General features: G+C 34.3%; 1 protein-coding gene across 2 annotated transcripts in view; it reads left to right on the top strand.

Annotated features, from left to right (window-relative positions):
• Positions 1-24,603, top strand: part of RICTOR (RPTOR independent companion of MTOR complex 2) — a 74,335-nt gene that overhangs the window by 24,308 nt on the left and 25,424 nt on the right. For both annotated transcript variants that reach the window (XM_059873837.1, XM_059873838.1), the window contains 18 exons: positions 2,447-2,511; positions 3,839-3,970; positions 4,912-4,975; positions 8,788-8,914; positions 9,776-9,945; positions 10,193-10,260; positions 10,802-10,869; positions 12,103-12,185; positions 12,824-12,911; positions 13,818-13,908; positions 14,053-14,119; positions 14,228-14,308; positions 15,614-15,714; positions 17,208-17,370; positions 17,745-17,846; positions 20,220-20,266; positions 22,999-23,134; positions 23,689-23,888. In XM_059873837.1, coding sequence (XP_059729820.1) covers positions 2,447-2,511; positions 3,839-3,970; positions 4,912-4,975; positions 8,788-8,914; positions 9,776-9,945; positions 10,193-10,260; positions 10,802-10,869; positions 12,103-12,185; positions 12,824-12,911; positions 13,818-13,908; positions 14,053-14,119; positions 14,228-14,308; positions 15,614-15,714; positions 17,208-17,370; positions 17,745-17,846; positions 20,220-20,266; positions 22,999-23,134; positions 23,689-23,888 — 1,853 coding nt within the window. The remainder of the gene's footprint in view (positions 1-2,446; positions 2,512-3,838; positions 3,971-4,911; positions 4,976-8,787; positions 8,915-9,775; positions 9,946-10,192; positions 10,261-10,801; positions 10,870-12,102; positions 12,186-12,823; positions 12,912-13,817; positions 13,909-14,052; positions 14,120-14,227; positions 14,309-15,613; positions 15,715-17,207; positions 17,371-17,744; positions 17,847-20,219; positions 20,267-22,998; positions 23,135-23,688; positions 23,889-24,603) is intronic.

Here is a 24,603-nt window from a genome sequence, read left to right on the forward strand (position 1 = left end):
CTTACTGGGTTTGGGCACGCCTTTCAAGTCACTGAAACATTTTTGAAGTCTGATTTTGCTGTCCAACTTTTTAGGCCCTTTTCTATATGGAACATATTTAAATTACAAGGGGGGCTAATACATAAGTACTGGTGTCCCATTAAAGGGAGAATAAACTGGTAGTTCTTTTTTTGTGGGAGAAATATTTCAGATGCATGCACAGACACCATCAAACATTTCTATAATTATTACTGTCAAATTCAGAAATTTATATCCAAACAGCAGTTAAACTTGATGAAGGTTTTAATTTGTCAGGTTGCATGACTGTGTTTGAATTTCAAGATAAGGTCAAGTTCTTTTCAGCATGCATGAATATGTGTGCAGTGGGAGCACGAACATAGTTGAAAACAGTTGGTATTGAGCTAATAACCACTGTATATTTGGTGAGAGTGACAACCAGACTAGAACTGATTCAGTGAACCAATGTTTTTTAGCAGTGCAGCAAGTTAGATGGGTTTCTGGAAGATGTCAAATGCTTCAGTTTAATCTCAGGACTGCTTAAGATGCAAACTAATGGTAAATGTACGACAGGAGACTGTACGATAGCTTCACTAATACACTAGTTTACACTGTAGCAGCTTTCTAAAAAATGGGGTTTTTAAAAGTAGGAAAAATAGGCTGTTGAGGACAATCTTTTGTGTTAAGTTAGGATTTCTCATTTGTGTCCGGGGTGGAATGCTGGGGAAAGGTTTAGATGTATAAATGATTAGCCTAAACAACTATTGATGTAATTGTCTGCAACTGAACAATGAACTGTTTTTACTCACTATCTTCTCGCACTATTTTGCTTACACTCTGCCAGCCAATTTTTACAGTTCATAAGATGTCAATAGAAATGCTAAAGCAGCAGTGGTGGCCTTAGGCAGTCCAACAACATGGCATAAAAATAGATTGATGTTATGAAGTGACATACTGTCATAACCAGTTAGTGCATCAATTGTCTAGTTTTATTATCACTTAAACTTGAAAGGTGGTAAAAAAAGGTTATGTAAAAACTTTCCTTGTGTTTTATAATTGTCTTTGGTTAAGAAAAATGCAAAATCCAAAATACTTCAATTAACTTAAATTATTTGAGCCCAAGCATGGAACTGATCCAGGCCAATTTAATAATCTCTCATTAATAATCTCTCATAAATTTCAGCATTATCACTAAGTTTTTTTCTTGAAAGACAATTTTGTAAGACATAATGAGATCACTGAATCAATTTCTACTTGTTGGTTTACTTAAAAGAGGAGTTTCTGTCAGTATATCATTTTTTCAGATGGAGGTGAACAGTAGAACTGAAGCATGGAACACACTAAATACTTTAAATTATAGTAGCCTTGATTTGGCTGTTTGTGTTGTTTATTATAAATTTCTTATTGTTAGCAGTAAATACACATAAAGAATGTGTCACAGGGTTTGATATATCACAGTATTTTCAGAGCAGAGGTAATGACTAGTTAGCACAAATACTTCCTGAATTCCTCACTAGGAGAAACTTAATACTGTGCAGACTTAGAACTGAACACATGCCTGTTTTGAAAACAGAGGACAAAGTGCAAAGCTATTGCAATCAGTATTAGTCACTTAAGTTTTTGGAAGTGCTTAGAAAAGTGCTTTGGGATTTGGACATGATAATATTTTATAATTTTAGCCGGGGATAGTAAGTGAGATTACTAGGAATTTCTTAGCTGTTCTTGAAAAGAACAGAATCATCTCTTACAGAAGAGATTGTTTTCCTTTCCTCAAGAGGCTAAAACATTGGCAACCTAGGTTGCTCCTTTTAAAAGCATGGTTTTGGGCTTTAAAACTGTGCTTGTAAATTTTCTTCACAATGACTAGATATGGCTGAAGTATCCAATTTGTGGCAGTTTACAGCTGTCTTTTTGTGTGCATAAATTCAAACTTTGCTCTGATTTTTCAGAGGTACAAATTCTATAGAATGGGTGGCAGGCCAAGACTAAATGTCAGTTACAGGACACTTGGTAATGCCTTCTGATTTTTTTGTATTTCTGTGCTGCTGTGACAAAACATGACAGTGGACCATCACTGTCAGTCTTTTTTTCAAAACTCTTACCTAAGCCCCTGCAGATGTGCTTTGACTTCAGTCATTTTTGCTCTCTGCTCAAATTACCAGTTGCCAGCTAGCAATCTGGTGCTGTAAAATGGACCGACCAGTACACAGCTTACAGAACCATGCAACCTTTTTTTGGTATGAAAATCCACCGGTGAGTCTCCGTATCTGGTGTGTATAGGAACACAATACGGACAGCAGAAATTCTCAGGGAAGTCTGAAGCTGGTATTCTCTCCCTTGCTACAAATTAAATTCCTCAGGTTTTTTTGAAAGCATTTCCCAAAATCTGTGATTTTTCATGGTTGTTTTTGGAGATCCATAAATAATAAGTATTTTCTGTTATTTTCAGCTTCTTTGTAATACTGGCCATGCTGAAGAAAAGTTAGGTTTTACCTATGACAGCATCATTATATGGTAAGTACTAAAGAGCACTATGCAATCATAGGGAATTTCAGTTGTTTTGGTGCAATTAAATAAACTTCATTTGTACTTCTGAACTAGTATTTTGTATTTATAATATGTTTGAAGCTTCATAATGCATGTATACAACCTGCAAATATTTTAATGAGTAAATCAGAAATATATTACTCACTTTTAGGCAAACAGAGACAAACCCTCCAAGTCAGAAGTGTAGATTTCTTCATTATATTCCTCAGAGATGTAAAAGTACCTCTAAGTATTTCAGTAGTTGTAGAAAGCACTTCTAATAGAAATGTACATCTACAAAATACAGAGCATACTCTTGATACAGAGTCAAGATTTAAAGATCAGTATTTTATGTTGTACTGGTCTGTATATGTCCATGAAGCACTACTTGCCTTGCTACTAACATGTCCTATATATATACTTTTTAGTGGAATTTCTGTCTATTTTGTGGGCTGCATCCAAGGCATTGTGGGTAGCATATTCATATTACAGGAAAGATGGTCTTGAAACAATTTCCTCTTTGGTGCTGAAAGTAATAATCAGTCCATCTTTTTTGCAAATGATATGGCAGCCTACTTTGTCTAGGTATCACCTGAGAGTAGGCTCCTGTTACAGTGACTTACCCTGGCCAGGTATTCACCAAAAGACTCTGAAGATTTTTTGCCTTGGAGTAGCTGATTACCATATAGGACAACCCTAGAATAAGGGAAAAAACCCCCAAACCTTTTTAGAGGTAGAAATTCAGTCTCAGTGGCTGTAATATTGATGTTCTTAGATGTCCAGTGAAAAATCTTATTAGAAAGTGTTATTGGGAGGTTGAGGATTCCCACCCCACCATGCATGTTGTTGAGGAAGAGGGATAAATATCTTGAGGGCCTTCAAAAGGACAGTGTGCTACCACCTCATGCTTTCTAATTCAATTTCTAGAGGTTTTTCCATATCGCATTTCTTCTTACCTACCTTATTCTGCCTCTTAATTTTCTGGGACTAATATTATGCTCAGCTGTTTTGTCAAATAACTTGTGTACAGGTTTTCATTCTATGTCATTTTATGGAGGTACAAGCTGTTATTTGGGGGAAAAATTAATTTGTGGCTTTTCAAGATTAATATATTGTCTACCTCTGCTGATCGGGATGAGGGCTTGCCTTCTAGATTGCACATGAGAAGACCTGAAAGTCAGAAAATTAGTTCAGAACATTTATTTTTAAAAATAATACTTTTTGTCTTAAATGAGTGAGTACCAGCTGCATGTCAGATGGTGAAGTCTACTTGCTGCCTAATAGTTGTTTGTCCCTCTTGTTTTCTTCATTGTAGTCTGAGGTTAGCTTTACTAAATGAAGCAAAAGAGGTGCGAGCAGCAGGATTGCGAGCCCTTCGCTATCTTATTCGAGACTCCAGTATTCTTCAGAAGGTGCTAAAGTTGAAAGTGGATTATTTGATAGCCAGGTAATTTTTCTCTTTCTTCTTGTTGCAAATTGTAAAGTTCTAAATCACTTGCCTTTTCATGGTTGATACAGGAGAGAAGTGTTTCCATATTTTCTTATGTTTTTAGTGAGTAGTTTTATAAAATACATTTTTCTTCAACAGAATATTTCATCACACCAGCTAATCCAAATAAAATGCTGTCTAAATATATGATACATTAAAAGTAATCCAGATAATTTCTACTTTTAGTCATAAATGCCATTAACTTTTAATTAATGCGGTTGAAATATTAATATTTTTCATGTCTTAAGTTTTTTTTTTGGGAATTGTTTGATAATTTGTATTATCACATTGCTATAATACTTGATATCCAAGAATTTGTAGTCTAAATATAATCAATGATGCAACAGAAAAATAACAAAGGGCAAACCAACAGTGATGTAATACAATTAGCATGATGAACAGATGTAAATAATAGCATTTCTAATGCTTCTTCTAATGAAATTTTTTATTTAATATGCTGGCACAGATGTGTGTAAATTTCTGTTTATAAATATACACATGTGATTTTATTGTGCTGTTCAACTTTTTTGGAGCAAAAGGACTTTTCTTATCTCAAACTCTGAAACACTCAAGGTGTGTTGATGTGAAACATTAGAAATACTTGGTGTGGTCTCATTTGCAAATGACAAATGCAGCTAGCTTGAAAAATAGCATTGAAGCATTATGCTTAGCCATTTTATCTTTGAGAACATTTTAGTGACTTAATTGTAATGAAAATAGCAGAGAAAATATAAACCAAACCTAACTGATGTATCATAATGAGTACATTTGCTGAAAAGTGTAGTTTTTAAACCACAAGTCAATTATTTTTCTTTTGTATCTGTATGCATAAATATTAAGATGAGTTATTAACAGTTAAGGTGAAAGTTACAAAATATGTTTTTTTTAACTTACTTTAGGTGCATTGACATACAGCAGAGTAATGAAGTAGAAAGAACACAAGCACTTCGATTAGTCAGAAAGGTAAAATCTCCTATGGTTGTATCTGCTGTGCCACTCAGTTGTTCTGACTCCTGGTTGTCTCCATCAACAGTGCTTTTTCAGAGTCTCTAATACCTTGCTTTACCTTTATCATGTAATATAGCTGATGATTTAAAAGACAGAAGAATGTAGTAAAGAGAGTTGTTTTGATTTTACAATTTTACCATTTAGAATCTCTAGTGTGCTAGAAAAATCGTGCTTACTGGTCAAGATTTGGGAAATCAAAGATTTCCCAAATTCACTTATCAAAGAGTGAATGCAAGGGCATGAAAACAACATTAAGTTTCAATATTGAAATTATGACTACTTCATTGTGTAGTTTGTTTAAGCATCTGTGAGTCAGAGATTGGGAGATTTTCTGCCATGGAAGAATTGAGACAAATTGTCACTTAAGTGGTCATTCAAGGAATGCTTATAGTCTTACTGCTTTGTTTGTGGCAGTTGATGCTATCCACAGGATTTTGTCTCAGATACTCAATGAAAGATGTTTAGTCTGTGATGGTTACTGTACTGTGCACCAATGAACGTGAGATTTAAAAGTATGGTAGCTGCATTTCCAAGTTCACCCTAGAGAAATTGGCATATAGAGGTACCACATGTATTCAGGAAACATAATATTCTGCATTTATGCTGGACTTTGTTGTTCTTTATTGTTCTCATATTTGTATAGAAACTACCGAAGATGGGAGTAAAGTTTATAGTAGTTGAAGAATGGCTCCCCAGAAGTACTGTCTGTGTTAAATCCTTTTTTTGTGTTTTAAATCTATCTAAATATATTTTCTGTCTCATAGAAGATACAATGTACTTGATTAACAATTGTGCCAAAAAAGAGAGTTTTAAATATTAAAGACAGCTGCCTCCAAACCCAAACAAGCCAAAACCAGAAAAGCCTCAGGATAAAGGAGCAGTTCCTTGAGGAAGTTGCACTTTTATTATAAAAGTTTTTTGTGAATCTACTTTGAAAGAAGAGCTTCAGTGTAGACTCATCAGAAGATGGAAGCACATCCATAATTGGTTTTATTTGGGTCAGAAATTTGTCTTCATTATTTCTGGGCTTTTTTAAACATTTTCTACTTGAGCAAAAACTTTTGTCTTGCATGAAAGAAGAGACAGCGAGAAAAACAAATTCATTAGCTTGAAATGAAAAAAAATGGTGGTCAAAGAGAAACATCAAAGAAATCATACAGCTGACCCTTGGTGGGTTTTTTCCTCCATCATGGAGCAAGAGTATTGGTGTGTACCAGGTGTGTGCATCAAATGCATAGGCTGTGCAGCCATACTTGTGGTTCCTTGATGCTGAGAAGAACTGTGTTGCTGGAGAGCCTTTTCTAGCATCTTTTGCTACTTACCTATAACATTGTTTTCTTAAACGACAGTGTCAGACCAACAAAAAGCCACCCAGTCTGCTACCACTAAAGTTTGCAGTTAAAGTTATCACTAAAGTTAGCTTTCTCATGTGCTGTCTAGGCCACAACAGTTAAGCATGCATTGGCATAGAGCAGTCAGTACTCAAGAAATTCTCTCACAAGGAATACTGTGCTTCCTGAATAGCATGTTCTGTGTTTTCACACTGTCTTTTGATTACCCTGCTCTTGCCCTTTTTCTACCTCTTTCTTCATCTCCCTCAATGTCTCAGATTTAGTGATTTGATGTCAGGATTTCTAAAAGATTATATAAAGGACTAAAAGGGAAGAATAAAATGAAAAAAAGCTAACAAACTTGTTCAGAAGATTATTAACTGTGAAAAAGAATTGGGTTTTTCCAGTATCACAGAGCTATTGTTTTCGGTTTAAAGATGTGGCTCTTTAACCTCATCTTAGGTAGTAAAACTGTCTGTGAGAATTGCATACATTAAAATTAAAACCTCTTTTCTTTCTTTTCATAGAGAAGAACAACAAAATATAAAATAGTAATATTTCTTTATGAATTTAGAAAAGGCAATTGTAAACTTTGTTTTAAAAATCTTAGGTTTAAATGCTGTAGGCAGATTTAAAAAAAATCTGAATTTTTATACTTGATGTCAAATAGTTTTTGAAGGCTGAGTGCTTATTGCCTGTTTTGACTGTTATCAGCTCTACATTTACAGGTAAAAGTCTTACAATTTAGTAATATATTCAGCCATGAAAAGGATGGCATTAGGTTACTTCTGGAAGCCTTTTTCTGATGGAAGTCAATAACACATTTCTTTTAAGTATAATAGTCTGGGTGTTTTCTTCTAAAAGCAGAAGTCAGGGTTAGATGCAATATGAGCCATGTTCTTTCTTCCTCTTTTCTAAAGGAGTCTTAAAAGACCACATTCATAATCTCTGTTACTTATTTCATTGTAGCTACTTGTAAGTAGCTTTCCTTTACCTGTCCTTGGTCTTTAGAACTGCATTTTAATACCTAGAACAGATACAAAGTAAATTTAGAAAATGGTTTATTCTATTGATATGTTTAAAAATTGAGTGCTACAAGAACTACCTTTCCTTCTCTTGTCTTCAAAGCAAAGAAGACAGTGAAGCAGAGCAGCTTCTGTCCTCACAGGAAGTACCATTTCAGTATCAGTAGCAAACAAGTTGTAGTTTCTAGAGTGGATTGGTGCACCTATTCTATTGCTCATTCTTTTTTCTTCTTCCCAGTGTAAAAGTGAAAGACTGTGTGGGTGGGAGAGAATTTGTTTTTTCTTTAAAGTCCTATCTTAAAGCTTCCTGTTTTGTTGGCATTAAAATTATGTATAACAAGAAGCTTCTCAAAAACATGTATTTAAAGATAGATTTGTTAAAACTCTTCCAAAAAATATTTTGGTCGTAATTGTTGACCCCCTCTCATTTAACATCTCTTGAAAAAAAGGTAAAAAACTGATCGTCTTTGCATGAATACCTACAACGCATCAAAGGGAGATGTAAAATGGATATAGGACAAAATGGTTTTGGAATAATTACAAAGATATGCCTGGTTTTGTTGAAAACAAAAAAGATGATAAGCAAAAGCATGGGAAACTAGCCATAATTTTTTAGGTGTTTGATGGATATTGAGTATTTTTTATGTCTCATTTTTATTTATTAGAGGAGAAAAAAAGGTGATATGGCTGAGTGGGCTATAAAACATTGCACTGTTCCCTTTTTAGGCAGTCAGACAAAAACCTGCTTCCTCCTTAGTAATACATCTGTTTAGTGATCTTGTTATGGAAGGACATGTGTATTTAATTTTCCCAAATTGAAAAAATTTGAACAAGCAGTTGATCAGCCTTTGTAATCAAAGGCTCACTTGGGGGACAGTGAAGAGTTGGTGGTATTGGTTGTTCAGGAATGGTTTTCTTTAGCTTGTCTTGCTCCTTAATGTGATGTGAATTCTGAGTATCCCAAACTAACAGTTGAGACTGTCTGTAGTCATTTCTGCAATGTCTGTAGACATTTCTGCAAAATATCCTTAATGGTAGATGAATTTGTAGTCGACTCTGTATCATTGGATAATGTTGTCAATAAAGGTATTTTTGGGGGAAAAAAACCTATGATGAAGGTAGTCTTAATTCTCACTGCAAAAAACATGTTTTAAATTCTTTTTTATTAAGATAAAATATAAAAATAAAAAACTGAAGCACAAAGAGAATGGTAAAGTAAATTGACAAACAAACTGAAATTGAAAAAATTTCAAGAGCAAAACAAATAGTTGTGAAGATTCAACAGATACAGCCATGTAATAGGCGGGCTGGTCTGTGTAACTGTATGAAGGTAACAGAATACCAGTGAATATGTAAGTGTATTTAGAGAAATGTAAAGAAACCAGAAGGCTTTTTCTTTCCTTTTTGGCAGATGATCACTGTGAATGCTTCATTGTTCCCCAGTTCTATTACTAATTCTTTGATAGCAGTTGGAAATGATGGTCTTCAAGAAAGAGACAGAATGGTTCGAGCATGTATAGCCATTATCTGTGAACTAGGTAAGATAATTTTTCTTAATTAGTGTTCAGTTTTGACATGGTTGTCATTCACAGTACTTGTTTAATAAGGAACTAGATGTTAAGTGTTCCTATCAACAGTTTCATGGATTTTAGTTATTTGTATGATATAAACCAAAATTACTTAAAAGCTATTTATATATCATAGGCAAACTTTTCAGGTTTTCATCTTTTCCTTCAGAACTTGACAGTTTTTGATTTGCCTTAAAAACATTTCTCTACTGCAGTGGGAGTTTAATAAAGTAATGGATTTGAAATAGAGGGATTTCCATACACAAGATGCTGACAAATTTAGAAGAGTTCAGAGAACTACAAAATATCCTCATTTTAAAAAAATTTTGAGGTGAATACTGTAGTTATCAGGACAGTGGTTTATACTAACTCCCTAAACTTTCATTTGGCTGATTTTTAAAGGTTTTCAAAATCAATCAGTGGGAAATAATTCAGTAATTTGTTTTCAGGATTAAAGCTTCTGTTTTAAAGAAATAGACAAAATGTTACTCTTATTACAGTATAAATATTTTACCTATGTTGGTTCAGTGAAGCATGAAAACTCTTCATGGGTAAATCCAGTAACTACTCTATGGAAACTTGTTTGGGAGTTAAGTTGGGAAATGGCCCAATTGGAGACTGAGTGACCAGTATTTTTGTGTATGTTAAATGAATCCAAAAATCACCATTCATTACCAGTATCAGCTGGTAAAAGCAAAAAAAGCTTTACATGTGCCTCAGCGCTGTTCAGGATAAATGAGATACCCATACTAGAGATGACGAGTTTGTCATATACCATGCAATGTTTTATCTTAGATCACTGGCCAAAATTACTTGTTTTCCTTTATCTAGCACTTCAGAATCCTGAGGTCGTGGCTCTTCGGGGTGGTTTAAGTACCATCTTGAAAAACGTCATTGACTGTCAGCTAAGCCGAATAAATGAGGCTCTGATAACTACAGTTTTGCACCTCATTAATCATCCAAAGACTCGACAGTATGTGCGAGCAGATGTAGAATTAGAGGTGAGTGCAGTTCTATTTGTTTAGTGACAGAAATTAAACACCCTATTACTCATTTAAATGTTTTAGTTTTGTCTCAGATTTCCTGTGTGTTGGTGCACAGTGTCTAAAAGCTAAAATGTTTTAGGCTAAAAGTCTGAGACTTATGAAGCAGAAATAATACAGTAGTTTGGAGTGGGACTGAAAAAAGGGCAGTAGTGATTTAACTGTATTTTCATGTGAAAATAATGCGTGTCTTTCTTTTGTTTAGCGAATTTTAGCCCCTTACACAGATTTTCACTACAGGCATAATCCAGACACAGCAGAAGGACAACTCAAGTAAGTATTAGTCCTTCTACTTGTGCCATCAGTTATGTTCATAACATTGGAATTGAGCTGTACTTCCTTCCACATATTAAATTTCTAGAAGTTGAATTTCGTAGACCAGAGTGCAGTTCTCTAAAATACTGTTAAGAATTTAAGATTCAAAAGGCCTTTTTAGCCTAGGGAGGAGAGTATTGAGGCACACCCTCTGCTGAATAGCAGCCTTTTTACTACCTATGAAAATGCTTTCAAGAGGATATAGCCAGGGCCCTTCATGGTGGTGTAAGGTGGGAGGACAAGAAGCAACAGAGATTGTTTCCTCCTGTGGAAACTCCCCTAGAAGAGAAAAAGTAACAATGATGAAAAATTCTAAACCTTTTCTGTGTGTATATACGTTGTGTAAATACATATGTGCACATATATGCATACATAAAATATTTCTTTTACTCTAAATTTTGTACCCCATCTCAGTTAACTACCTTTTAATAATAATTCTGTAGTACTGTTTGTTTTGTAATTATTACTTGCATTGTGATATTTGTTGTTTCAACGGCAGAGAGGACAGAGAAGCACGATTCCTAGCTAGTAAAATGGGAATAGTGGCAGCATTTCGATCATGGGCAGGTAAGATTTGTTTGAAATTGGGTGATTGGAAGTGTAATTTTACTTTTTATTATAAATGACACAGGATCTATCTCATTTGATATGTCTCATTTCTGTCAATACCTTCCTACAATGCTATTTAATATCTGTTTTGATACTGTAAAGTTGGAGGATGCAATGCATAGTGTTCTTCTATAGACTTCTGAGAAGGCACTGCTTTTCCCCTCCTTTGTAAAATGCCTTATAAATTACATCTTCGTGGTCTTTCTTGAAATCTAGTGTGTGAAAGGATGTTTAAAATAACATAATATCATAAGAACTTGCATTTGAGATGGTTTTGCCACTGTAAATGAAGTCTTTTTGTCTATGTTAAGAGATATTGGGAAATACTTTACCTTCTTTTGCAAAAGCTGAAGAGAAATTGGAAATGGACATAGCAATTTTTCATGTAGAAGATATTTCTAAATCAAAAAAGTATTTTTTTTCATTTTACTAAATCCTTTCTCTGTGATATTACAATATGTGAGATGAAGGTACTGCCTCAGGAATTGCCTTTTTTTTTTTTTGTCAAGACACCATCTTGCAGATTTAAATCAGTTAATATAAACATTTACCAAAATTTTGAGTGTAATTTTTCCAGGCTATACTTAAGCTGTTTTGTGACACTGTTTCTGTTATTTTTAAGTTCTGACAATGATTGCTAAGCTTAATTTTAATATCCAGGTATCTTTCGAGTTTCTTGTGTGTTCTCACATACTTGAAGAGGAAGCATGTGATGACTTTGAAACTTTCAGAAAACAGTTTCTGATAGGTGTATTACTGCATCTTCCTGAACTCAGGCACTTAGATCTAACAGCTGTTAGAATTCTACTGAGACTAAAGGGAAATTAATTGATTTGTTAGGGTAAGATACAACTTTTGACTGAAATACCTTACAGTTCTGCTCAGATGATGAAAACCTTTCAGGCTTAAGAGTTACTCATTAGAGACAGTTTTGTCTTTTTGTCATTTCTTCCATGCATGTGTTTTTTCCACAGGTAACTTTGAGTACTGTTCACTGTAGGAAGGATGAGAATAGCACAATTTTTTAATGAGGTTTTAAAGTTGTGATTAGGAAGTTTGGTTAAGTATTGTTGACTGGGAAGGAGGTGATATTATGAAGGTGAATATGTTTGTGATTAGTAATTTTTTTTCATGTGTACTTGTCCTTTCTTTTGCTGATGAGGGAATATTGTTATATTTAATGTTTTCTAGGTATTATCAGCCTGTGCAAACCGGGAAATTCTGGGATTCAGTCTCTTATTGGGGTACTCTGTATACCAAATATGGAAATCCGGGTAGGTGGTGAATATTTAGTACTGATGTGGGAATAATACTTCATATTTAAATTAAGTTATTCTCAACTTTTAAACAATTAAATGGTTTAAATAAATACTCCAGTTATGAGACAGCTGTCCTTAAGTTTATTTAACTCCCAAAGTTCAAGTCTGTAATTCTGTTATAAAATTCCTATGAAACTGGGAAGCATACCATGTATATGTGACAAAATGGAGGAGAAAAAAGTTCATAAATAAGTTTTTACTCTGGTCACAAATCAAAGCAAGTTTACAGTAGCTGCAGTCACAAGTTTAAAACATAATAATCATAGTTGAATTCCAGGTTAAAAAAAAAATGTTTCTTCACAAATTAAACTTACTAGAAAAAAGTTGATGGTTCCAGATGTAACTGTTCTAAAAATCTGCAGTCCAAGTAGCCTGAACTGCAATAGCATTCATAATGACAATAAGGGGCAATTCAAAAGCAAAAAAGTCCCATCCTCTCTTCTCCAGTTTAGTTCTGTTTGTGAAAAAAAAAACACTGCGACAAATGCATCAGTGTTAGCACTCTAGAAATCTTAAGGTCATTATTAATAGTGAAAACAGGGACAATTTTGTAAGTATGTAAAATTTCCGTTGTGTTATGTTTTCTTTGGTAGCGAGGTCTGCTTGAAGTTCTCTACGATATATTTCGCCTTCCTCTCCCTGTTATTGCAGAAGAATTTATCGAGGCACTTCTCAGTGTTGGTAAGTATTTAAAACAATTCACATAAGAATTCTGTCTATTACACTCCTATACAAATTTGAAACCCTTGGTGTCATCACCTATGTACTGTAAATTGCCTTTGTTTTATCGCTGAATGTATTGGGTGCTCTGAACTCCTGTATGAAATTCTTTATCACCTCTTAAGTGTTATAAGTTTGGTGAAAGATCAGCATGGGTAGGCATTAACACAAAAGACTGTAGGGTCAGCACTGCAGATCAGAATTCTTTGAACTGTTAGGAGTATTCAGAATTGTGGATGTGTTAGTGAATACTGGAGGCAAGTTATTAGTCATTCTTTTCTATATGTTGTCTATCTGTTAGCTGTCCCCATTGTCCTTAGACTTCTGCTTTTTTGAGGGGAAGTGTGTGCTTTTTTGTGTCTTTAAATTTAACTGTTAGTATTTTACCTTTAGAATTACTCTTTTGTAAACGCAAGAGAAGTCACTGCTTTTTTTAATTTATAAGTAAATAAATAATTCTTTGTTGCAAACTTCCTAGTCATATATGGATGTATCTTGTAACATTTTAGGTGCTAATGGTATTTTCTCTTAAACATCTTTAATATGTTTATGAATTGGAAATACCATGTTTAATATGTTTATGAATTGGAAATATCACATGTTTTTGTTGACACTTAGATACAATCTTTGTCTTAGCTTTCAAGGTACCCTTGCTTTTTGTTCAGGACTGTGGATTAGATGACCTGTTAGAGATCCCATCTGACAAAATTTTCTGTAATTTGAAACCACCTGAAACAATATTTTCAGGCAAGGATTATTTTACAGTATTATTAGAATGGCAGTCAATATGTAAATATTGACTGCCATTCTAATAATACTGTAAAACCTAAGCTTATAGTTACCATTGTCCATATTTTCTTGTTCTAGATCCAGGCAGGTTTCAGGACTGCTGGAGACTTTCTGATGGCTTTGTAGCTGCTGAGGCTAAAACTGTTTTACCCCATCGAGCCAGGTCAAGGTGAGGATTTAATGAACTTAACTTAGTGTAAACCATTCTTCTTATTTTGTTTTGTGGCAGTGTGGACAAAACATTTATTGTTTTCTTGCAGAAACAATAAGAAATGTACTTTCTAAACTGTTTGCATACTTTTTTTCTCTTTAGGCCTGATCTCATGGATAATTACTTGGCTTTAGTGCTTTCTGCTTTTATTACCAATGGACTTCTAGAGGTAACTAATGACTTTTCAGTTTTAATAGATGCTTGCTACGTTTTTCCTGCAAGAGTTCAAGTAAGATGTTATATATTAAATGTTGTAATATTTTTTTGCATTCTGAAGGGTCTGGTTGAAGTGATCACAAGCAGTGATGACCATGTATCTGTCAGAGCAACTATCCTTTTGGGAGAACTTCTGCACATGGTAAATACCACTTTATGTAACTACTTGTATATAGATATTTGCTATTATAGCATTAATTTTTTATCCCAAGCTTGAAACGTGTCATTTTCATACGAATAGTGGATTAATTTCACATTATATCTTCTGGCACTTCATAGATTGAAACCTGTATAATTCAATAGGAAGACTCTGCTAGGGATTCTGCTCCAAGGCTATCTGTAGGTCTGACTCTCACTTTCATGCCATAGCAGCAGTTGTATTTTTAAGCTGGAATCCTGCAAACACTCCCATCAGTAACTGTGTTTGGGAAAAGGACCATTACTAATTTTTGCTTTTCTTAGAATGATGGTCAGTAGGCCTCTGACCAAGTGTCTTTAGCTTTGTGCCTCACAGGGGAGACAGATGAAAATTTATTCATACTCAGATTCATGTGCTTTTGGTACTCTGTGTTTCTCATTCAGGCAACTCCATCTTGGTGGAGTCCTCCTGCTGCAGGGAAGCTTCAGCTTCATTCCACTTCTGTGGACCTAAGACAGCTCTTACAGTATCTTCTCCCTCTTAAACTAATCTTGTACTGAGATGATGATACTGTTTTCATAAATACTACAGTGCTACATTTTTTATAATATTATATCCTATTTTTCTGGTTTCCTGAGTACTTTTGAGTGGGTGTGATTCTTAACTCACCCTGGAGTATGCTGTAAAGCACAGGTATTTTTTGATTTTTTGAAGGATAATCTGTTAATCAGATATGGCTACTGTTTCTCAAAAACTGAAAAAATACTTATCTGTTTATTTAGTGTTTGGAAATGTAAGTATTCTCTTTATCTTCATGTTCTTCAGTTTCTAAAAATATTTGCAGAACTACATATGTTTATTAAAAGCAGGTAAATGTCTAGTAACTTAAAATGTTATGTTAATAAATCGGGGTTTTCTGCGGTAGTGCTTTAGTAGAAATCACCAGCTTTAATTGGATTTCTGATTATAGGGTTTTTTAGAACTTTTTGTACATGACATAGGCACATCTCATGCTTTGCAAGTTTTTGCATATTGCAACTTAAATGCCGGTGGAAACAATATGTATTATAAAATTCTGAAATTGTTTCAAGTTACTTGCTGGTGTAATTTAGGTTGATTTGTTACATCACTAATTCAAAATGGTGTGGGTAATTACGCTCTGACATTAAGCGGAATGTAATTTTGTTGTCAGAAATTCCTGAAAATCTTGTGAGAAGTGGTAGATTCTTGAAATGTTAATCCGAAAAAGATGGATGAAATCGTTGTAGAAAGTTATTCTAACTGGTCTTTTGTTGGGTTTTTTTGTAGGCAAACACAATTCTTCCTCATTCTCATAGCCATCACTTGCACTGCTTACCAACACTGATGAATATGGCAGCATCCTTTGACATCATGAAAGAGAAAAGACAGTAAGAATTATATGTTACATTTGAAAGCATAAAGTTCTGTCACAAAATGCTGTCTTCTCTGTATTTTACACAGCTGAAACTTCCTAATGGAAGAAGTCAGTTTTATAAATTCACATGTCTTTAATATGTATTTCTTCAACTTTGTGTTCTTAGTTGGTTTTCTTTGTAGAAGACAAAATGAGTGTGTTGAGGTTTCTTTCACTTGTAAAAATGTATTTATTAAGCGCTCTTGCCATTTCTGATCTGTCTTGTCAGATCAGTATTCTGATAAATAATATAATGTTCTGTCTTTCATTTTGTTGTCAGTGACAAACTACAGCATTTTTCTAAACTGCTAGTGTGAAATGATAAATGCTGCTTGTAGAGTATTTCCTAAGAGTGTAGTGCTCTTCTGTTTTTTAGTTTTGGAGGTTTCTTATATGGCAGTGGAAGACTTTGCTATGCAGTGACAGCATTAGTTTTCAAAAAAGGCATATCTGAAATTTCAGGAGAGAATATTTTATATGGCCAAAATGGTGGGGTGAAAAAAAGGATAAAGAGCAGAAGACAGATGCTTATACATTACCTGGAATTGTTGTCCTTGTTAGCATTTCTGGACACACCTGATAGAATAGTAAGAATTCCCGTTCATGTTGAAAGAAAGTGTTTTTTTTAGAAGTAGTGTTTTTTTGTATTTTTTTAGGATTTTGGCATTGGTCAGCACTCTGCACTGTTTTATAGTCTGAAAAACTGTAATCTTATTTAAATTTAATCTGTAACACTAAGTGACCAAATCCAAAGGTACTTGTGTGAAAATAAAATAAAAGCACTCTCCTTCACTACGACAATTTTTGTGTATGGGGAAGATAGACTTAACTTCTCTTTTTTAGACTTCCTTATTTTTATTTGCTCAGTAGGCAGGGTTTTTTCTGCTGCCATTGTTTTGTAATTAACTGGTTTTACCCTTGTCAGCTGTCATGCAAGTTACTCCCTATCCTTTCCCAGAAAACAGAAACATGCTGTTGCTGAACTGTTTAGATATAAGAGCAGGAAGTGTACTATTGATACTCCTGCCACCCTTGCAGGGAGTTGGGATGGGTATGAAAATGGTAAGAGACACTTTGTTACTCTAAGTTGACGCTAGCGCTCTCAACTACCAACTTCACTGCAGGATGTTGATCTACTGTGATATCTCACAATAGAAATCAACTTTAAACTTTCCAATATCCTCTCTGAACTGTGGCAGACACCAGTACTTGCAGAGCAGAAGAAAATTTATCAGTAAGGTTAATATTTCAGTGCTCCAAAAGATATTTCAGTGCTCCAAAAGATATTTTCTGTATAATTTTGATGAGACTTGTGAATGTATAAAAATGTGTCTCAAGAAAATAATTTTCTCTGTTTCAGAATTGTTGGTTAGTTCTTTCTTGAACTTTTTACTCAGGAGGTGGTGGTCCTCTTTAGTCTGGTAACAGTTGCCAAATATTAATTATAATATTTCTTTTTTCTATTAGGCGAGCAAGTGCAGCACTCAACTGCTTAAAACGTTTTCACGAGATGAAGAAAAGAGGCCCTAAACCTTACAGCCTTCATTTAGATCATATTATTCAGAAAGCAATCTCAACACACCAGAAAAGGGATCAGTACCGTGTGCAGAAAGACATCTTTATTTTAAAGGTATTATGATAATTCACTTTCAAACCTGAATTTGACCCTGTGTTATGGAGACCTCAAGCTTCACTCAGTGTAATTCAGAATCATTTGTGTGATTCTATGTAGTATTTTTTTTCTCATTTGTCCTGCGGGTACTTGAGAATACTAAATTGAGGAATGAAATTCCAGTAATTTTAATGTTTTTTGTGACCGGTTGTGATTTCTTACTTTTGGATTCTTAATACAGTGCTGTAACGATACAATTTACCTTCAAATGCATATTACTATGAAACACAGCACTTAAATGATTTTTACATGAGCAGTAAGTATTTCATGTGGCAAGACTGAAAAAGATGATGCAGGGAAACCTGTTGTAATTTTACATGTCTGTATTCCAGGATACAGAGGAAGCACTCATCATGAATCTTCGAGACAGCCAAGTTCTCAATCACAAAGAGAACCTCGACTGGAATTGGAATTTAATAGGGACTATACTGAAGGTGAGCTTACAAAGGCCATGATAATATGTTGGAGAAAAAGTCTGTTTCATGTGTGAGCTTTGGCTTTCTAATATTCATTCCAGAGTACATCTAATAATTTGTTTTATTTCAGGAAATTATAATCTCCTGGGTTTAGTCAGTGCTGCTGTAGTGTCTTTGTATACAACCTTTAAACTATATTAAAAAATGCATGATAGTTAAAATCAGAGTTTTCCTAAGAAGCATGTATTAAATTTTTATGTCTTTATTTGTATAAAAATCGACTTTATAGAATTAGATATATTGTCTTCAAAGCTGCTAATGCTTCAGACTTCAGAGATGTTTAGATTCATAGCAGATTTTTTTTAAGTAATGTGAGCTGAAGGTTATAGCAGGAGGTGGGTTCTAGATCAAACTTCAGATGCGTAGACTGAACCCGGTATGAAAACTTCATTAAATGTTTTGAACTAATGCAAATAACTTCTGTAGCATTGATTTCATTACAGAATTAATTTCTTTTTATATCATAAAGGAAATAACTAATGGGGTGATGGGCATTGTTTTAAATATATTTATATGTCTTAAATATATTTAATGCACAGATTTTAAGATACTACCTCTTTTTGTAAGCAGAAAATATACTTTGCTTGACTAAGAAAACTTTCTAAATACTTAATATAATCTTCAAACCAAAATTGTTCCAAAATGTCATTCTGTGCATCAAAGCCATCATTGAGCTGAGTAGCATTCTCTTACTGTCTTCTTTACTGTGTTGTTACAAAGCTGGTGAAAGTACAAAAGAGGCGTATTGGTGACAGTCATAATCAAGACTATGTTGTTTTTTTGAGAAAAAGAAAAGAAACTAAATATTTCTGTGCCTTTTTTTCAGGGACCGATAAAGTTGAAAGAGCAAGAATCTGTCTGGTATAAAAACCTGAATATGTATATGACAGTAGCTTTGCTCCACCAGATTTCACTGTTTACAGACTTTTTTACTACCATAATACGATTTACTGGGTTACTAGATAACTATTATTAGTCGTAGATATTTTTATCTTTGATTCCCTCTTAAAGATATTATCAGAAAACTGTTTCAGAATCTCACTGTTAGTTAATCCGTGTAGTATTTTAACAGTGGAAGCCTTATGTAGTTGACCTCTGTGTTTTGGGGTTTTTTTTAAACTGAAATTTATGTCAAACAACCAGTTTCTCTGCCATCTCAAACCCCCCTAGCAATGTATTTTCTAGTGTCATGTCAAAAAGTTCCTAATGTCTGAAAACTGAGGACTCCTTTCTGAATGAGAAGTATGTGTGTTTTCTGGCTTACTTCTAACCATTTCTGTTCCTGTGTAACACCAGCATAAACTGAGATAATATTACCAGAGTGGTTGTCTTTAGTCCCCTAATGAGCAGGATCCAGATTCCGGTGTCTGAAATTTGTTACCTCATTTGGCTGCTCACCTCCCCCTTGTCTGTTGCAGCCTTGTATCTGTGGAGCATCAGCTCTCTAACCACCACATTGTGTGCAGCTCAGGTGGTGCCTTACTGCCTTTTTCACTTGCTCAGCTTGCTGTCTAAGCTGCTAAAAGAGCAGCAAAAGTGTAAGCCTCATCTGTATCTGGCACTGTTACTTTCTGTAGTCAATTTTACTAATCATTAACTAGTGCCGTGTGTGTCTTAATACTGGAACACCAACTGGAAATGTAGAAGAGTGTCACATAGATAGGAAAGAAGAATGTTTGATTCACTTTTTTTGCCATTCCTGACAAGAAGATACTCATTAGTAGCAACAGAAAGAAATCTGAAACCATAGAGACAACAGATGGCTTTAAAAACAGAGGAAAATCTAATGGGAAGAAAGAATAGGTCCTAAAGAGAATATTATTTCTCATGTGGTCCTTCTTAATATATCTTAGAAAGTATCAACATGGGAGTTTAAATACCATTTTAATAAGCAGCATTTAAGTGATCTGTAACAGAATAATGATTACTTTTAAGCCAAATCTGATGAATATTCAAAACAGCAGCCAAAAATTATTTCCCTGTTATTCATATCAATTTTTTTGTTATTTGCAGAAAAGAAACTAAGCAAAATTGTTTATGTTTCATCAGCTTCTCGTAGTTTTTTTTTTTGTTTCATTCACACTGTGGTCTTGTACATATAGCATGTGATCAACATTCCCTGTCCTTCTGTAGAAAAAAATTGAACAATTCTTGAAGCAGACAGTGTGGGCTTTTCAATAAAATCATGTCTTTTTAAAGATGTAACATTAGGTGCAAGAAAACTTTCTAATTATTAAGTAAATACAACTGATAGAAATAAGTAAATTTTACTGACTAATCAAGGACTGATGTACAAGTTTCATATAATGCTATATTTGCTGTTTTTTCTAGTGGCCAAATATAAATCTAAGGAACTACAAAGATGAACAGTTGCACAGGTATGTAAAAATTATGTAGACTTCCTTTTAAGAAAGAAATTTGGAAAATCAGTTTTTAGTACTGCAATAAAATATTCCCTAGATGTATCACGTTTCTAAAACCTAATCTTTAGATAAGAAGTTAAGGTGTAAATTGGGATAATTAAGTTGCAGTATTTGCTTTAAATAAACAGGTGTTTAAGCTTCTTTTCTATGCGCAGGTACTTTATATATTTAGTCCCTTTGGAATCATACTACCTTTGCAAATACTAAATTTAATTTTAAACCTTAGAAATGTTACTGCTAGATATACCAGTCAGAGGTGGTTTATGTTAGAGCTTGGAAAATTTTTACAAAGTTAAGTCCATAGTTGTACAGGTTTTCACTACAGCTTTCATCAATAACCAAAAGGAAATTATTTCTAGCTGCTGTTAATGGCAGAAGAAGTATGTGTAATTTGGAAAAAAAGCCAACCAAACAAACAAAAAGCCTCCAGTACAGCTCTGGTTCCTTTCATGTCTGTTGTCAGTAAGACATGTTTATTACTTCTGTGCCTGTGTGGTCATAGTGTTACTAATTAGTTCTTGGATGTGCCTTTTAGCATGTGTTTCAGAAATAGATTGCATTATTTTGAAGAATAGGTCAGTACTTGTGAGCATGAAAAGCTGCTTCCTGAACTGGGGAAAAACCCAAAAGATAGAATATATGCTGAAAGGCTCTTATGGCTCTGCTTTAAATTTTTACTAAAAAAATAGTCAGGTACTTTGATGACATATTTACAGCATAAGCAGCATTGTTATTATAACCATGACTTAATTTTATGTTTGTATTTTTTTCTGGGTTTCCTGAAATGTTACTTGCCAGTCTGTTCTTTAGGGTAAAGGATTATTTTCCAAATGTGGTGGTTTACATTGGTTCTCTAAAGCAGTGTCTGCAGTTCTGACTGTGATACCAACACACACTCCTCAATCTACCTATGTGGGACCGTGTTCCTGTTGCATGGTTTTGTGCTGCACTCAGGCATTGTTCAGTGTCTCAGTGATTTAACTCTGAATAAATTGGGAAAATCTAGAATTGAATTGGTGTGAAGCTTCTGTAGGTCTTTGATAATTTCTGCAGAGTTGGGAGCTTAATGGCTTAAAAATGCTGTTGCTCCTGTTTAATTACAAGTAAGTAAGCCCCAAAGCTCTTTAGTTTCACTGCTGATGATAAAAAAAAATTCTACTGCTTTGTTTTTCAAGTGTAAATTCCATTTATTTTTCCTTCTATAAACTGATCTTTTTAATGTTAGTGTTGTTGTGATGGTCTTACAGTAAAAATGAAATTCCAGTATTTTTTTTAAAGATTCCTTCATTCCATAGACATATATAAATACAGGATCACAGAATCATGAAAAAGATCTCAAAGATCATTGAGTCCAATTTTTCACTGCTAAAGTGTGTTTCCAAGTTCCATGTCTATGTGTCCTTTCAATCCCTCTCCAGCAATTTCCTGGGCAGTTCAAATGACTGACCTCCCATTTAGTCCAGAAATTTTTCCTAATATCCAATCAAAACTTCATTGGGGCAGCCAAAGGCCTTTTTCTCTCATTCTGTCACTTGTAACCTGGGAGGAGAGACCACCTCTGCCTGGGTACAGCCTCCTGTCACAGAGTTGTAAAGAACACTGAGGTCTCCCCTGTCTCCTCTTCTCCAGGCTAAACAGTCCCAGCTCCCTCAGCTGCTCCTCACAGGACTTGTGCTCCAGAGCCTTCCCCAGTTCTGTTGCCCTTCTTTGGACATGCCCAGCACCTCAATGTCCTTGCTGAAGTGAGGGGCCCCAAAACTGAGTGCATACATGTTGATAAACACACATGCTTAAATACACACATAGTGTATACATATGTGTATAAATGTGTGTGTCAGTATATATTATTGCTAGTAACCCAGGATAAAATACATTTATTTCACAAAACTTAATTAAGTCTTCAGGTTTTGTTTGTAATTGGTCCTGTGTTTGGAGTTAGGTGTAGTGGATTACACTGGCTTTTTCAAGTACAAGTGCAGTTCTGTAATTAAGTTTTCTTAATACCTGACATATCTGCCTTCTGATGGAATATTTTGTGTTATTTTAAAGCACAAATGTGTGTTTATATTTTGAAGAATTTGTGAAAGGAGGATCTTTGCTGAAGACTTATTCTTGTGGTGCAAAACTCAAGCTACATTGCTTACTGTGATTTTAAAAAGTCTGAGAGTGTGTTAGCAATCAGTGTGTTATGCTTCAGAAATGGTTAAGTGAGGTATTTGGAAATAGGGTTGCTGAATAAATGAGACTTTTTCCTGTCAGAACATGAAGATGTGTTTTTCCCAGAAGCAGTAACTATATTAGCTGAAGAAAGCTCAGGTCACAAGTTTATTTTTTAAGCTGTTTGGTAGTCTAGATAATACTGTCTTTGAAACTTGCCACAGGATAAATTACAGCAGAATAAATTATGAGAATGAGAAGGAAGATGTAGCTTCTGAGAGCACAGAGATTTTAAGTTCCTTTGCTTATAGTAGGCCATGGTATAGAAAACCCCTTGTAATGCACAGTATGGCAGCATCTCTGAAATTGTGTCTGGATAGTCACTACTGTTACCTGCTACTCTTTTGATTAAATTTTTAAGACTTACTGCCAAGAAACCAAGTATAACTCATTTTTTCTATCATAATTTTGTGTTGTGAGACTGTCCTTATCATACTGAAAAATAGCCAATTCTGTTTTACTTTCTACAGGTTTGTAAGGAGATTGCTTTATTTTTACAAGCCTAGCAGTAAACTCTATGCTAACCTGGATCTGGACTATGCCAAGGCGAAGCAGCTCACTGTTGTGGGTTGTCAATTTACTGAATTTCTTCTTGAATCAGAGGAGGTAAGAAATTTTCAGCTATAAGACTGGAAGTAGAATGAGTCGTCTTGTTGAATGCCACCTGGAAAAACCTTAGTTTTTTCTAAATACTTCTGAGATTTTTCGTGTTAAATCTAAAATCATCAGTGTAATTAAGAAATACATTGTGAAATGTTGAGGAAGATGACCATGTTTATGTAGAAGTTTTATTAAATACAGCTTTGTTAAATGCAATTTAGAGTTTGAAGGAATTTTTTTTATTATTCATGCTGTCTATAACCTTCCTTTTTGAGCTCCTTCTTTTGTGCTAAAGACTTTTATGCCTCAGGTCAGAGGAAAATGTCATTGAATAATACTTTGTCCTTTTCCTGGAGAGAATTAATCGTAAGATGTCTCCGTGCTAGCTCCTTTTATTTGCCTTGAAACTTATTCTTTAGTCTGAATTGTTTTCCAGTCTGTATTTCTGTTTTGTGTCTGTATTGTGTTTGTACATTTTAAGAAATTTAAAGTAGTGAGTTTCAGTAAAGAAGAAACACATTTCTTTTTCTAACAAATGCTATTCCTCTTTATTTTGCTAGGATGGACAAGGTTACCTGGAGGAATTGGTTAAAGATATTGTACTTTGGCTGAACTCTTCATCAGGCATGAAACCTGAACGTAGTCTTCAGAATAATGGGTTACTAAATACCCTTAGCCAGCACTACTTTCTGTTTTTTGGTACTTTATCTTGTCACCCTCATGGAGTGAAAATGCTTGAAAAATGTAATGTTTTTCAGTGGTGAGTGCTTTTATTTGCTTTGAGTTGTACTTGCAGTGTAGTAGTTATGCAAATTCTAAACAGTGTGAGGCCCACCATCTAAAAAGCTGAAATCTTTTAAAGTTATTTTGGTGTAGTTACAAGTAGAGATCCCCATTTTTTTTTCTAAGATCTTCTAGTCTGTCTTTACTAAGCAGACAGAGGTGACAGACAGTTGACTTTTTCCTATCCACTCCTGTGTGACAGAGATGAGTATCAGGAAGCATTATAGGGTACTAAAAAATGCAGCATGGAGAAATAGAAAAACAAACAAAACTAAAAACACACAAACCATGAAAAAAATGGAAAGTACCATAGTATTTGTGAAATGTTAATGTGTGTTGCACTTAAAACTTCAGTCCCATATATTTGAGTGGAGTTCGGCAGCTCAAAATTTTGTTCAAACATAGGTTCCTTTGGGAATAAATTGGCTGGTGACTAGTACTAGTTTATCAACATATAAAAAACTTGAAGTTAAAATGCAAGTGTTTTAATGTACTCCTTTTTATCTTTTATTGTTGATTTTATTGATTTTTAGATAGCAAGCTTTTTACTGGCTTTAGAAGACGTAATGTACAGTAAAATCTAGACAGTTAATAGGACTAACTTAATGTCAACCTTTATACACAATGTTTTAAAATGAAGAATTGTTCACAGAGCTTCATGAGCATTTGTTTTGGTACTGATTATCGCTAAT

This window comes from Haemorhous mexicanus, chromosome Z (assembly GCF_027477595.1).
Source record: "Haemorhous mexicanus isolate bHaeMex1 chromosome Z, bHaeMex1.pri, whole genome shotgun sequence".
Classification (NCBI taxonomy): domain Eukaryota; kingdom Metazoa; phylum Chordata; class Aves; order Passeriformes; family Fringillidae; genus Haemorhous; species Haemorhous mexicanus.